Genomic DNA, 14,752 nt, shown 5'->3' with positions numbered 1-14,752 from the left:
TTTCTTAAACTATTCCGGAAGAAAGGTATCTTAAGTACGGAACACTGCCAAAAATTTATGCCGTATTAACATTATCTATTCGAAAATTAGCCTTCGGCTAGCTGAGGGCTCTACCCTCAGACCCTCGCATTTTCTCGGCCTATGGCCTTGCAGCTCTTGTATATCAGCATTTACATCAACAGTAATTTTCGTGCACTTGCTCTTAATATTTCCTGAATTTGTCCAGTTAGGGGCTTCGCACCTAGACCTCCGCCTTTGCTCGACCTACGGCCTCACACCTCTTAAATTCACAATTTTACCGAATTTGAAGTTTCTTTTCTTATTTCAACTATCTAAAAGATAAGACTTTGTATCCCAAGAAAACACCTTTTAAATAACATCTTTGGAATTTCTTCATCCACCCTGTAGACCCTTAAACTAAAAATATTCACTTTTGGCAATTTTCCTGTGAGTTAGTCCCGGAAGGCTATAACCATGCCAAATTTCATCGTTCTAATCGTGCCAGAAGTGTTTAAACATTTTGGGGCGTAGAAGATATCCCATATAAATAGCAAGGGAGAGATTTTTCAGTTCCCCACAAAAACACTCTAAAGTTGAACATTTTTATTATTGGTGATTTACCTAAGTAATGATGACAAAAACGTACTAGTATACCGAATTTTAAGCTGTTATTCCAATTCCAAGTACCTAAAATATGATATTATAGGTTAAAAAAAAAGTCAATTTAAATAACGGGGAATTTCTTCATTCCCCCTTTAGACTCAAAAAAAAAAAAAAAAAAAATGTGTTGGTTAGTCCCGAAAAGCTACAATCATGCGAAATTTCAACTTTCCACGTCAACCGGAAGTACCCCTTTATTTTACGTGTCTGTTCATGTAGTTTGATATATTGTTATAATTTTACAAAATAACTCAGCAGACCTTGTCCCATATGTGCTGAATTCACTGAGAAGTGAAAGTATTTGCTGAGAATGCTATAGGATACATAATTTATTGGTTTCCTTATTCAGGAACTTCTTAAAATTGCCAAACCGGACCCATTGTTAGGTTCCTTTTTCCATTGAATTATCCTAGAAGAATTAGTGAACTATTAATCCTCGGAAACTTGAGAAACAAGTTTTTCTTTTTGGAAACTCGTGTGTTGCATTCTTAATAAAGATTATCGCTAGTTTTTGATCTCAATTCTTCACAGTGTGGAAAATGGTCGACGGTTTTCTGGAGTTTCGTTATTTTTTTCAATCTCAAAAAGATTTCCGAGGATTAACGTTTCACAAAATCTTCTAAGATAATTCCGAAGGACTGAGAAACCTAACAATATGTTCATGTTCAGTTTTAGCAATTTTAAGATATTACTGAAGAAAGTTGCAGAGCACGCTGAAACAATCGATGTGAATCACCTAACTTGAGATACAAGGTAAGAACAGTATATTTAGAAGTGAGAAATTAAATTCTGTCTGATGTTGTATACTTGTGCACTTGTTAAACTTTGGGAAAATTTCACTCTCCAAAATCCTGAAAATATAGCTGCACGCTCTTTACTTAAATTGCTTTCGTAACAATCTCAATTATTATAGAGTAACAGCGTAAGAGCTAATGATCAGTATTTTTTCTTATTTAACTTCAGTATTTTTTATCATCAGGGACCTTGATGATACAGTAAAGAAGAAAGATGAAGTGAATGAAACTTATAAGAAGCTTGAAAATGAAGATGTGAAAATGGCTGAGAATCAGAAATTTTCCAACAACAAGAGAAAGAAGAACATGCAGACGTTGAAAGCAGAAAAAGAAAAGGTAATTCAATGGAGTTCTATCATTTAAGTCAATGTACATTTATGTGTGTGCCTGTTCACGATAACTTTTCTAAAACATATCCGATTTTAATGAAACTTAGTGAGTGCTCTCTTGCATCAGGTTAAAATCTGTCAATAATAGGAGTAAAATCAATCCGAAGTTGAGATATAACGGCTGTCATAAAATATTTGTTCCACCAAGGAAAGTCACCGAAGTAAATTCATGAGAAAATCATTGAAACACTAAAGGATTTTCCTCCGTTATATGTAGTGATGAAGAAGGAATGAGACAGTTTAAACGTGATTTTTCAACAGATGATGCCCCACGTCCAGGAAGACAAAAAAACAGGGAGTGGACCCGAAATAGTGTTTGAAATTCATGACATTATTCCTGAAAATTGTAAAATCTCAGCAAAACACGTAACATTTTCTGGGAATATCTTGGGAAGGCGTTGGTAGCATAATTCATAATGACTTGGGCGTGTACAAGCTCTCCGAAAATGAGTTTTCAAAAATGAGTCAGCAGATCAAAAACGTTAAAGAATGAAGACATCAAGGGAAGATCTCTCCTATTTTGATTGCAATGCCGACCAATTTCTGTTACAAATAGTAACCATGGACGAAACATGGTTGAACCGCTACAATCCTGAAACGAGAGAACAATCAATGGAGTAGCGGCATTCAAGTTCCTCTCACCCCTAGAAGTTCAAGAGACAGAAATCAGCTCAGAAAGTGTTTGCAACATACTTCTGGGATAATGATGGAGTTGTATAGACTATCTGCCCAAGAGTCAGACATTTGATGCGGGTTATTACTTTGCGTTAGTCACAAAACTGAAAGATGAATTGAAAGTGCAGCATCGCGGTAAATTGAAAGAAAGGATTATGTTCCTTCAGAACAATGCCCATCCAACACTGCAAACACAACTGATATTGCATGATTTAGGGTTTTCGTGTCTACATTATTCTCCTTATTCCCCAGATCTAGTTTCGTCAGACTATAACTTATTCCCAGACTCAAACAAGACTTGAAAGGACGCCATTTTTTATCTGATAAGAAAGTGATTAGTGCGAGGAACAGTATTCAGATTTTTTTTTAACTGTGCAAAAATTGGAGCACCGTGCAAGGAAGTGTATTGAACTTCGGGGGAAGGTATGTAGAAGGACAATAAAATTTCATTATTACACGTGCATTCTTTATGGGTTGAGCGACAAATGTTTCAGCAGATCCCCGTATGTATATTTATATATATTAATGGAAGAAGCCTGCAGAAGTGGGCAAAATGTTAGGATTAAAAAAAAAAAAAGAAAAAAAAGAAAAAGGGGTAAAACCATACAACCGAAAAGATGATATATGCAAACTCCGTAAAAAGTGAAATTTATAAGATTTTTATCGAAGTTGAAAAGTGTGCGTGTATCTAAAACATTTTTGCAGCATACGGGGTCGCTGTGTCTCGGTTGTAGGGTGCTCACATCTAGTGTGTGGGATCCCTGCCAAATGGGCTTTGTGGTAGGCAAACACCACATGCATAGATTTTCTTGTTTTATTCCACTTTCATCATTTTACCGTTCATTTAAGATCATCACCATTTCCCTTAGCCTCGGAAGTTCCCTCTTAACTAAAGCAGCTAGCGCACACGCCTTTGGTGTGGGAGACCAGAGTTCGATTCACGACAGAAGCTCATGTGGTTCGGATTCCACATTAAGCTGTAGGTCTTGTCTCATATAGCCTCGCTGCTGAAAGGGACGTTAAACTCAAAAATTAAATCAGATCATGTTTAATATCGTTTCTTTCTTTGTTTTGATTGAGAAAATTAATCGTTGTCTTTGTTCTTTAATATTACACTAATATTACACTAAATAAGCTGTTTCTAGATGGAGAGACGAAAATATTATACGGACTATAAAATATTTATATGTTGAGAATCATGAAATTATTTAATTGTAGTGTTTTATAAAATAAAGTTGCACTGCGTTACAAGATACGAAACTACAGGGACAAACAACATTCATATCTTCTTGCATATTGCTATTTGTTGAAATATATTTTTTATTAGTACTGTATTCCAGTTAGAAGAACATAGAGGGTACGGTGGGTCATGGACAGAGCGCTCATGTTTGGGCGAAGGATGCCTAGTTTGGACCCAGGCCATGTGTGATTTTGTGGTAACACTATCATTCTCGCACGTTTTCTCATTAAACCGTTCTGTACTTATTCACATGCATTTATTTCCCTCGTTTAGTCTAGAGCAGAGTTTCTCAACCTAAGGTACACGTACCACTGGTGGTTCATATGACCTGTGGCGGTAATCTTTGGTGGCACGCCAGCGTAAAAGGTTGAGAACCTCTAATCTGCCTAATAATACTAAAGATTCTCATAAAACTAAAGATTCTGTTCATTTGATTTTTCAGTTGGAAGAGCTGACTAGAGTACCAGAGAAGAATAAGAAGGAGATTGAGGAGCTGACTGCGTTGGAAAGTCGTTTGTCCCAAGATAGAGCGAAAGAAGAAGCTGAATTAACTAAAGTGATGGCTGGATTAAGAGCAGAGACACAGGGACTGCAAGACAGCAAAGAGCAACTTGAAACCAAATTGATCTCGCTGAAGAAGTCAGTGGATGAAACAAATTCAGCAGTAAGTAAGAAATGTGAAACGAATTCTGGTGTCTTGAATATAATTATCCCGAGAACAGCTATATTGAGATAGAAAATGTGTTTGTTTAAATATTTCACCGAAAATTCTCCAATAACTCTGCGTTTCATTTTGTCATCAAATACCAGAAATTACAATCGCACAACCAACGTAATGTTCATGTTATATTCGACAAGACATCAAATTTAAAACCATTAAAATTTGTTTCAAAAAATCGATGTAACAGTGCGGTTACAAAAGGCATAACGTGCATGATCCGAACCACTACTCCATTTATATCCGATACGTTGTAATGCAAAGAAGTTTTGAAGGGTGCTTCTTCTGTTCCATTCAGGGATACAGTCATACAGATTACCCCTTCACCATTCTATTCATGGTCATCATTAATTACTCATTTCCTTTAGCCTAAATGGCAGATTACTAGTAGGCAGAACAAATTCAATACTCCATAATAATAATAATAATAATAATAATAATAATAATAATAATAATAATAATAATAATAATAATAAGAGCCCGGATTTCCATGCACAAACAAACCCCAAAATATGCATGCAAATATGCACGAAAAATATCAAAAGTACGCACTAAAATATGCATTTAAAAAATTTAACATATGCACTGAAATATACACTAAGAAAATAAAATGTCAATTTCTCACAAAAATATCTTACCTTAATGATCTTTGTTACAATGAACTATTAACATTTTCCTTAGGTTTTCTTCTGTCAGCCCTCTGCGTTTATCAGTAAGAAACGTTTTGTAGGTCGAAAAGTTTCTTTCTATTTCAGCAGAAGTCCTGGTGCATGTGAAAAACACCAAACGTCTTCCTGTGTTACGTTCTCTTCCAATTCCATGTTTTCACCATTAAGTACATTTGCAGTGGCACAGATTGTTTTGTACCCAGGATTTTTGCCTAATACTTTGCAAAGTTTATCTGAAGCTATTTTCGCAAGACCGTGAGTTGTTTTACTGAACAAAGTCCGCGATAATTCGCCCAACAAGGAGAGTGAATGTTGCAAAGCATTCTTACGGGATTCCAAATGTCTGATAATTTCATGTAGTCTCGAGAAGTGGTTGTGTATGTACTTAATTTTGTTTTCAATGTCACCTGTAGAGAAACATTTTTTTGAGACTCATAAATACCGGCTGCATCATCGGGACTTAGTGAGTCTACAACTGTCTTCACTTGATTTAAGTTATCAGCACAATACTTTACAGCTTCTAGCCATGAGGTCCACTGGTTGAGAAGATACTGGAAAATTTTTCGCAACTTCGCGAAAGGTACGTACGCGCGATTTATCTTTCACAAATGCTTTCTTTACATTTGATACAAGCGCGTCTACAGCTAGATATTAGCATCTGATTGTTTTTGCTACGCAATGAAGACCGTGTGCATTACAGTCAGGTGGACTAATTTAGGATAGGATTCAACACTGTCTTCTATTATTCTATACAACATTTTATTCTACATTTGCGCTTACAAAGTAGGTCAGTTCATTTTAAATATAACCTACTTTCTTGTGATATATTCTCAAATATGCTAGTATGCAGCAATAAAATTCGGAAATATGCAGTATCCTGCAAAGTTTACGAAATATGCATGCACATTGATATGCACGTATATGCACCAACACATGCGTCTCAAACGAATTCTTCCAAGTCTGTCGGAAAGAAGAAAACATTTTCCATATGTTTCTGCGCAAACATACATTATGCATATAAATCCGGGCTGTAATAATAATAATAATAATAATAATAATAATAATAATAATAATAATGGGATAGGGTGAATGTTTTTTAACAGCTCCAAAAAGTTGTTTATCGACGGTGAGCCGTATCAAAACAGAAGTTTAATGAATAAAAAAAAAAAAAAAAACCTCTTTACTAATGTTTGGCAGTTACGTAATTATATCTATCCTATATATATATTCAACTAGTATATATACTAGTTGAATATACCCATGCTTCGCACGGGGGCTGTATTTGGAAGTCAACACCTGTGGGAGTATCACCATTGATCTCAGCGACCGCGAAAACTATGGATTTGATACTAATATCGTTCATTTTGGGCTATTTTTTACATGTCTCGTTATCCCCTCCCCGCTAACTCCCAGTCCGCGTACAATTGTAACTAAATTTGCAAGTCATCGCTAATGAAAGTGTCACCATTGATTTCAGCGACCGCGAAAACTATGGATTTGACACTAATATCGGTCATTTTCTAGTACTTTTATATGTCCCGGTAAACGCCCCCCCCCCTGAGACCCCCCTGGTTCGAATTTTGACAAAAACGTTAACTCTGGTCTGGAGCCAGGACCAAGGTATTCGTGACTAAAATTTGGTAACTCTCGGTCAATTTGTCTGGTTCCCAAGCCGGTTCCGGTTAACGTCTCCCCCTGAGACCCCCCCTGGTTCGAAATTTGGAAAAAGGGTTTCGTCTTGATCTGGAGCCTGGGCCAAGGTACCCCTGACCAAAATTTGGCAACTCTCGGTCCACTCGTCTGGTCCCCAGGCCGCACACAGACAGACAGACAAACACACAAACTCACTCATTTTATATATATATATATATATATATATATATATATATATATATATATGTATGTAGAATGGTGTGTGTTTATTGAAAAGTTAAAAAAAAAAGTCTAACCTTAAGTTCCAAAAATGCTTATGCTCATTTTCTTTACTTAAAATATATTTTTATATTATTGTCTTAGTTATTTTCTAAATTACTTTTTTGGGTAAAGCATTCTTCCGAAGAACACCTTATCGCTACTGATTTTTTCATAAATATCAGCACAAGACAGATTTGCAAGCCAACCATTTGACCAAGCACTGAAATTTCCTGACCTTCCATTTCCCCTAAAATGTCGGACATTAGTTAATTCCAAACAATTTTCCGGACGCAGGATTGAATCCCGGACGTATGGTAAGCCTACCTGGGGGAAACTGAAATTATCACTGAGTTTGATGAAGAAGATGAAAAACGGAAATAAATTAATTACCGCGAGAATGAATATACACAGTGTATGTTCTAAACAGTCGGTTTGTACATTATGATAAATTCACACACTGGCGGATCCAGAAACGTCGTTTGGAGGGGATAGATTGCTTCCTGGACGAATAATGTAGGTCTAAAATATGTAACAGTTTTACATCAATTCAGAATAACGTACTGCATTTTTTTTATATAGGCCTATTAAAAGGTAGATTAAATATTAAATATTAGCAACCTTGACTTAGAAACCTAGTCGTAAAAGGATCAGAATTTTGGAAAGTATATTAGTTCACCCAGTGGCGTATGCAAAGGTTCGTCTAGATGGCTTTAAGCTCCCAAGTTCATATAATTTTAGGTGTTTATATATATATATATATATATATATATATATATATATCCGTTATCATCTTAATCAAGGGAGGTTAAAACCCCGAAACCCCATTGCGTACACCACTAATTCACCTAACGTTGAAGTATTTTCTCTCTCTTCCTCCTCCTGTCTCAGTTTATTCATTATCTCATCTTTGTAGGAATATTTGGGATAGGATTGTCTCATTTCTGTATTATTGGCTGACATATCGTGCTGTAAGAGATATATTCTTTTATTCGTAGTGAAACAAACTTTTAGTTTAACTTAGAGCTAAGCAAAGTAGTTAATATTCGTATGGCTCCGGTTTCGATCCCAATGAAGATGCTTCCTTTCAGAAATGTCAGAGTAATGTTTTGAATCTCACTTTATGAAATAGGGCTTACCCCACATAGCCTTTGTGTTGAACTGTAATATTAATACCCAATCAATCGATTGTGAATTTTACAGTAGGATATATGACGATGCATCAATATAAGTTACACCAAAAAACTCATTTTCTGAATTGCAATACAAAACATCAGTAGACCTGGCAATCCTGAACACCTGTGGAAGAGAAGAAAGTCAACAAACATTCTGATAAGACTAGTTGCTACCCTCCCTACTCTCTTCATTGGTAGAGGAGTTTCGTTATCAGAATATTCTTGGAAGGGACACAAAAATCACAAAGAAGGCTTGGTTGTTTGTAGGGATGCGCAGTACAATTCCCCCCCCCTCTCTCTCTCTCTCTCTCTCTCTCTCTCTCATATATACATTGTCCATGTGTTCTGCAGTACTGCTTTTGTCTGATTCCATCTATATCAATCCGTCAACTGGGTCTAGTCTTGAACTAATGTTATTTGGATCCGTCCTCTAGTTACATTAACCGAATCCACGGTATCAATCCTCCTTTCGCTAAGCGAATCCGTCTTTTGATTCCGCCAGTCAATCCTTTCAGAGATTAGATCCTTTCATTCCACTAAAGGATTCGTTCTTTTGGAACGAATTGTTCCGGAACTGCCCATCACTAATTGAAAGTATGAATATTATCGAAGTCTCTGATATCGAAAGTTTGAATATTGTCAAAGTTTCGAGTATTATCAAAAGTTCGAATATTATCGAAGTTTCGGATATTTAAAAGTTCTAGTATTATCAGAATTTCAGGTAATTTTGAAAATTTGATTAGTACAGAAATTTGGGATATACTCGAAACGTAGATTATTAACAAAATTTCTTGTAGTCTCGAAACTTTTGTATTATCGAAATTTCGAGCATTATCTAAACTTTAAATATTACTGACATTTCGGTTATTCTCGAACCATTACGAAACTTCATTAGTCGAGTAATCAAAAGTTTTCGAATATCACCAAATTTTGTCAGCCATGATTTCTTTTTTTGATGTGGTTGTAGGCCCGTCTCTTATGAGCGAGGCTAATGGCACCAAAAGAAATATACATGCCTGAATGACATTCGAATCAAGGATCCCTAGCTTCGGAGTGCAGCAAGCTAACCCCCTTTGCTACCAAGTTTGGCATGAAATCTTAAGTGTCCGTAACAATGCGGAAATTAGCAATAATTATGTCAGGTATGAAGGAAAAAGTGCTTATTAATGCTTGATATTTTACCTGTAATTTGAAAGGTTTAGAATTTATCAATGTCGCCCCATAGGAGAGGAAATGGATACTACTAGATGTTAACATGGTTTTCCAGAAAATTGGGATTCAAACCTTATAGCCGTCGAGCAATTCACTCTGACCCATTTTTCTCTCCTTTTTAGCCCACCCTATAAGAAGGGACGGACTAAAGTAACGGCTCGCGCCGTGTATGTGTGTGACTGTGCCATGCAAAGGGCACCAGATAGAGCGATGCGCTTTTGCAGGTACTAACATTGTAAGTTAGTGCGACAGACAACAGAACCGGCACAGTAAAAGTTGTCAGTCGCACCTTTTCATTTCAACATAGTGGCCAAAAGAAAATGGAGGCAATGGGAAAGTGACGAAGTATAATCATGCTAATATTCTAAACTGATAAACCGAATCGAGTGATTCTTTGCACGATTACTGACCTTAGTCAACTAGAGTTACAGGCTTATAATTTCATGAGGGACGGGCTCCAGCGGGTGCCAAAAGGAATGTTCGAAAACGGCAAAAATGAGGGTTCTTCTGCGAACCTTTTTATCGGAGGGGGGGGGGGGGATGTGTCTGATTACTACGGTACGTGGTTATAGGCATTTCAACATGGCGCAAAACGGAAATTTTGTTCATAGAAAGGCGCGCTAAAAATAGAAGGGCGGTCTCAAGTCCCGATTTCTAATCGTTACGTATTACTATAGTACGTGATCATAGGCATTTCAAAATGGCAGCAGAGAAGAAAGTGGAGGGCAACAAGATAGTGGTATTAAAAAAAAAGGGCGAACACTGGCGGAAGGGCGGGTCTAGCTTGTTTTCCATGCAGCAAATATTTGATGAAAGAGTTCTTTAGTAAAGTAATGAAATTTAGTTTTCTATTACCATTACAGTATTCGCCTTTTTTGGTTGTAGTTAAAATTTGAGTTGAGTTGGTTTTGAGTTTAACGTCCCGTTCAGCAGCAAGGCTATATGAGACGTGGACCTACCGATTAACGAGAAATCCGAACCACATGAGCTCGGATATCGAATAGTAATAGAAATAGTAGTAATATTAATATTGAGAAAACCGTAATATTAATAATAGTCATAACATCACAAATACGTTCAAAGTAAGAACAAATACTCGAATTCAAGGGAGTTCCCCTTGTGGTAAGGCAACCAAAAACAACAGGTGCATGATGAAAGCAAAGAGGAACATTTTAAAGTAAGTTCCATCAAAATCGTAAAATCTGTTCGAAAGTTATCGTCGGACATCACACACACAGAGACAGCGCGATCTAGAATGAGCTTCGCACCGAAAATTCTCAAAATTTGTTTCAATGATACTCGAAGTCTAGATATTACACGAAATTTAGACAATCTCAAATACTCAAAGGGTTTCAAGTACCGGATAATAAATTCTCAAAACCGAAGTTCGATAAGTCTTCAGCCAGCTGTCTCCATCCAGAACTTTAATTTAAATCCTCGAAACCAGACAAAGTTTTTTCCTTTTTCTTCCTACCCTGACAATCGATAAAGTGGCAGTTTGTAGACTAATGGGGCCTTATGCAGAGTCATTTTGACGTATGATTAGCGTCATACTAAATGTCTGATTGCTGCAGGAAGCATACATTGAGCCACCCTGTATGTTAGTCGAACTCTAATTATTATGGCACTAATCATGGGTCAGAATGACTCTGCATAAGGCCCATGGCATCTTGGTTTCCAATCCTGTTCGGGTGATGCATGTTTTATCTTCCTTTCTCTGTCTCTGTTTGTCTGACTCACTCTCTCCCTTCCCTGACAGACTACTTAATCCTTGTACATGCATAAACATTGGTCTTAAAGACATGTGGGTAGAAACTCTTCTTTCACTTCATTTCAAGTGAGGCAACTTTTAAAATTAACACCCTGCGTATATGTAGTACATATATAGGCCTACACCTATGATAACATCGATTGCATTGTTTCTTTCAGATCTTTCAGTATTTGCTGCTTTCAAACAATTCGAGTACCTCAAACGTTTCGAAAGTCTCAAACAATTCGAGAGTCTTGGAAGTTCGATAATTCGATAAAATTAAAATTCTTTATGGACGAAACGATTTTGAAATTGTATCGGATTGTTATCGATTACTCGATTATCGGAGCAGCCCTAGTTCCAGCGTCAAAAATGAGTTTGTATATAAATATGCTATTTCTTGGAATATTGTGACCAAACCAACAAAGTTTCACGCATCTCGATGTACTGAAATTATTTACATATGGTTTGGTACTGCTCGGCAATCTTGTAAAAGAACGTTTTTTTAGAAATATATATTTGGTATTGCTTAAAATATTGCGATAAAACCAACGAATCGCATACAAATGTAACCATCATGAATACGTTACAATAGAGCCCCCAACCTGACTGGTGAAGCAAGTCCTTTATGTATGAACTACGTATGATAAAATTAGAAAAATACCTGAAGGTATTCAACTTTTGTTTAGCAGTATAAATAGGAAGTTAGAGTTGTGTGTTCGTCGCATATTCCTTACACTGCATTTACGTAAATGATATCGAGAGAACCGTGACGAACTTGCATTAGGAACAAAACACATATGCATTGTTAACGGAATGAAATAATAGTTGAAGTCAATCGAAATCCAATTGTTCTTTAGTCTTTCTATTGTTTCTAAATATATAATATAGAAAAATACAGATTTAGATCTGTACTGTTATGAATGACATAGGGTTTAAGCGGCCATCTTGGATTTAAGGTGGCCATAGACTTTTCAAATAAGTTTGTGTTTGCACTTTGACCCGCCGCCATTTTGCACAGAGTTATAGAGATTCGAGATTTGGTTCATTTTCTTTCATTTTACAACAGCTTTCAAATGATGTGCTACTTAACCCTCCTTGCCATTTGAAACTTTTGAGTTGGACCTCGTCTGGTACCCTGCCGCAAAATTTTTATCCCAAAAAGTGTGTTCTTGAAAATGATGGGATACGTGTTCGCCGAGCTTTCCATTTACCCAACCGTTTCCGAGCAAATTATCCGGTTAAAACTATTCTGTCAGCTTTGTAGCTTTTACGTTACAAAATACGTTGTAACTCACAATATCCCACCCGGTGGCACGTATAACTTTGGGATTCGTCTAGTTGTAACATATCAAATGCAAACACAATTGTCTCGTTCGGATCTCAGCGGAGCCACTTTGTGACCCTCCCTTGTATCTTCATAGGGAACATGCTTCGGGTAGAAACCTGTTTTCTTGTATGCAAGCATTTTTAAAAATTTAAACTGTATATTTCCTATTGCATCAGAGGATTTAGTGACATTTGGTGTCCAAACAAATCAACAATATTCTAATTTTGACCGCACATACGAAAAATATAACCTTATAAATGTTGATTCTTTGTAGAAATCCTGTCCTATCCTATAAATTAAACCTACGTTTCTATATGCATTAGTCGTTGTCGTGTCAACGTGTTGAGTAAAGGTTTAAGTTGCAATCAAATATAACTCCTAGATCTTTGATAGTATTTGGGGTAGACGTATAAGTAGGAAGTGACACTCATTGTATAGGTAAAATTAATTGACTTTTCTTTCCTCGTGAAAGACAGAGATTTACATTTGGACACGTTCAGGACTAATTTATTTTTATCACACCACATTTGAACTCTCTGTAGATCCTGTTGAATTTTCACAGTCATCAATTGAACTGACTGTGGAGTGTAATTTGAGATCGTCGGGAAAAAGAACTTTGAGAGAAGTTTTAATATACAGTTTAAGTATGCTGTCTTATACAGTAATATTAAGAATGCTGTGTTATCTCAGATATCCAAGTTTTGGAAGTCTCTACAATAGTAATAAGAAGTGAGACGGACACCGTAATGCACATCCAAAAGTACTTTAGTGTCTGATACTATCATCATGATAGACGACGTATTTCGAATGAATAGGAACAAATTTGCAAGTGATTGAAAATTTGACATTTTTCCAGAAGGCTTTATTTCGTAAAACTGCTGAAATAAATACTACATTCAATCTCATAAATTGGTTTCAATAGATGTAAAAATCATAATGCCATTTACAGCAATTTAATATATCAGACCGTTTCGAAGATACAGTAAACACTGGTAAAGTTTGCAATACTGTTTAAAGTTATGTAATTATGAGAACTTACTGTGATTACACCCATCGAAAACTTTCGTTGTAATGTTAAAGAAGCAAAGAAAGGCAACAATCCTTTTAAGAAGTCCCCATAAATACGCCATTATAGGCAGTATATCAATCGTAATCAATGTTTTTCATATATCCGGAACTGTTTGATATTAAATTGCTGTAAACGGCATTATGATCCTTATGTGTATTGAAAACCGTCTATTTGATTGGATATGAACTTATCTAAGTATTATTTCGAAATGAAGTTCTTTGAAAAAAGTCAGATTTTATTTTTTTGTATTTTTGTTTCTACTTGTTGGAAATATATCATATGATGATAGCAGTATTCGGCAGTAAGGTGCTTTGGATTTGCATTTCCTGCTTCGCCTCACTTGCGTTATTATTGTTGTAAAAGTACTTAAAAATTGGTTGTTTTTCGGTATTTATATTATTCAAACTGAGTACCATAAGTTTTCGTTTACATTTAGATATGAAATAGGTAATAACTTTATGTATTTGAAAACCTGATGTATTTGAAAAAATATAACTATATAAAATATACGGTGGGTTCGACACATAGTTAATCTAGCGATTGTAGAGTGTGACAAAGAATGCCCCTTTGTCGATATTTGCTTAGTACGAAATTTCAGCATTTTGTATGTATTAGTTAGAAAGGCTTATCAAGGTGAATGGTCCACCTTGTATAAAAGAATATATCCATTGACTGACTTACTCATCATTAGCATAGGGCTTTCAGATTTTGTAGAAATAATCTCCTTGTATCCTGGATTGCAGAAAAGAGGTAAGTTAGCGAGATTCGACTCCGAAATAGAAAGAAAAGGGGACTTGAAACTTTTTGTTTTTACTTTGTTGTTTATGTTTTTCAGATCTCAAATTATGTGAAGAATTTAGAAGTCTTGTAGAAATAATATCCTTGTATCCTAGACCGTAAATAAAATGGAATCCCCAGAATTTCCGGCTTTTCCCAGACCCTTTACAATATTAGCCACAAATCTATTTTGAGGATGATTTCGACTGAAAGCTGCTTTCGCGTGAATGAATGGGGAAAACAAAACACCTTTACGTCTAGAGTTCGTAACTTTAATTGAATATCGCCGAAACCGTGCCCTCTATCTACTATGCCACTCCAATTAGATGCTTACTAAGCCGCCCAAATTTGTCTGTAAACTTTTCTTCTCTCTGTGTATGTGTG

General features: G+C 36.0%; 2 protein-coding genes across 3 annotated transcripts in view; one reads left to right on the top strand and one right to left on the bottom strand.

Annotated features, from left to right (window-relative positions):
* The window catches only part of Uxs (UDP-xylose synthase), a 392,432-nt gene that overhangs the window by 183,656 nt on the left and 194,024 nt on the right, over nucleotides 1-14,752 (bottom strand). The window lies entirely within an intron of this gene.
* The window catches only part of glu (structural maintenance of chromosomes 4-like protein gluon), a 125,347-nt gene that overhangs the window by 35,333 nt on the left and 75,262 nt on the right, over nucleotides 1-14,752 (top strand). For both annotated transcript variants that reach the window (XM_081769542.1, XM_081769543.1), the window contains exons 8-9: nucleotides 1,640-1,790; nucleotides 4,201-4,422. In XM_081769542.1, coding sequence (XP_081625668.1) covers nucleotides 1,640-1,790; nucleotides 4,201-4,422 — 373 coding nt within the window. The remainder of the gene's footprint in view (nucleotides 1-1,639; nucleotides 1,791-4,200; nucleotides 4,423-14,752) is intronic.

The sequence above is a fragment of the Thermobia domestica genome, chromosome 8 (assembly GCF_964235325.1).
Source record: "Thermobia domestica chromosome 8, izTheDome1.hap1.1, whole genome shotgun sequence".
Lineage (NCBI taxonomy): Eukaryota > Metazoa > Arthropoda > Insecta > Zygentoma > Lepismatidae > Thermobia > Thermobia domestica.
Note: the sequence above shows the minus strand (reverse complement) of the source record. Positions and strands in the feature narration are given on the sequence as shown.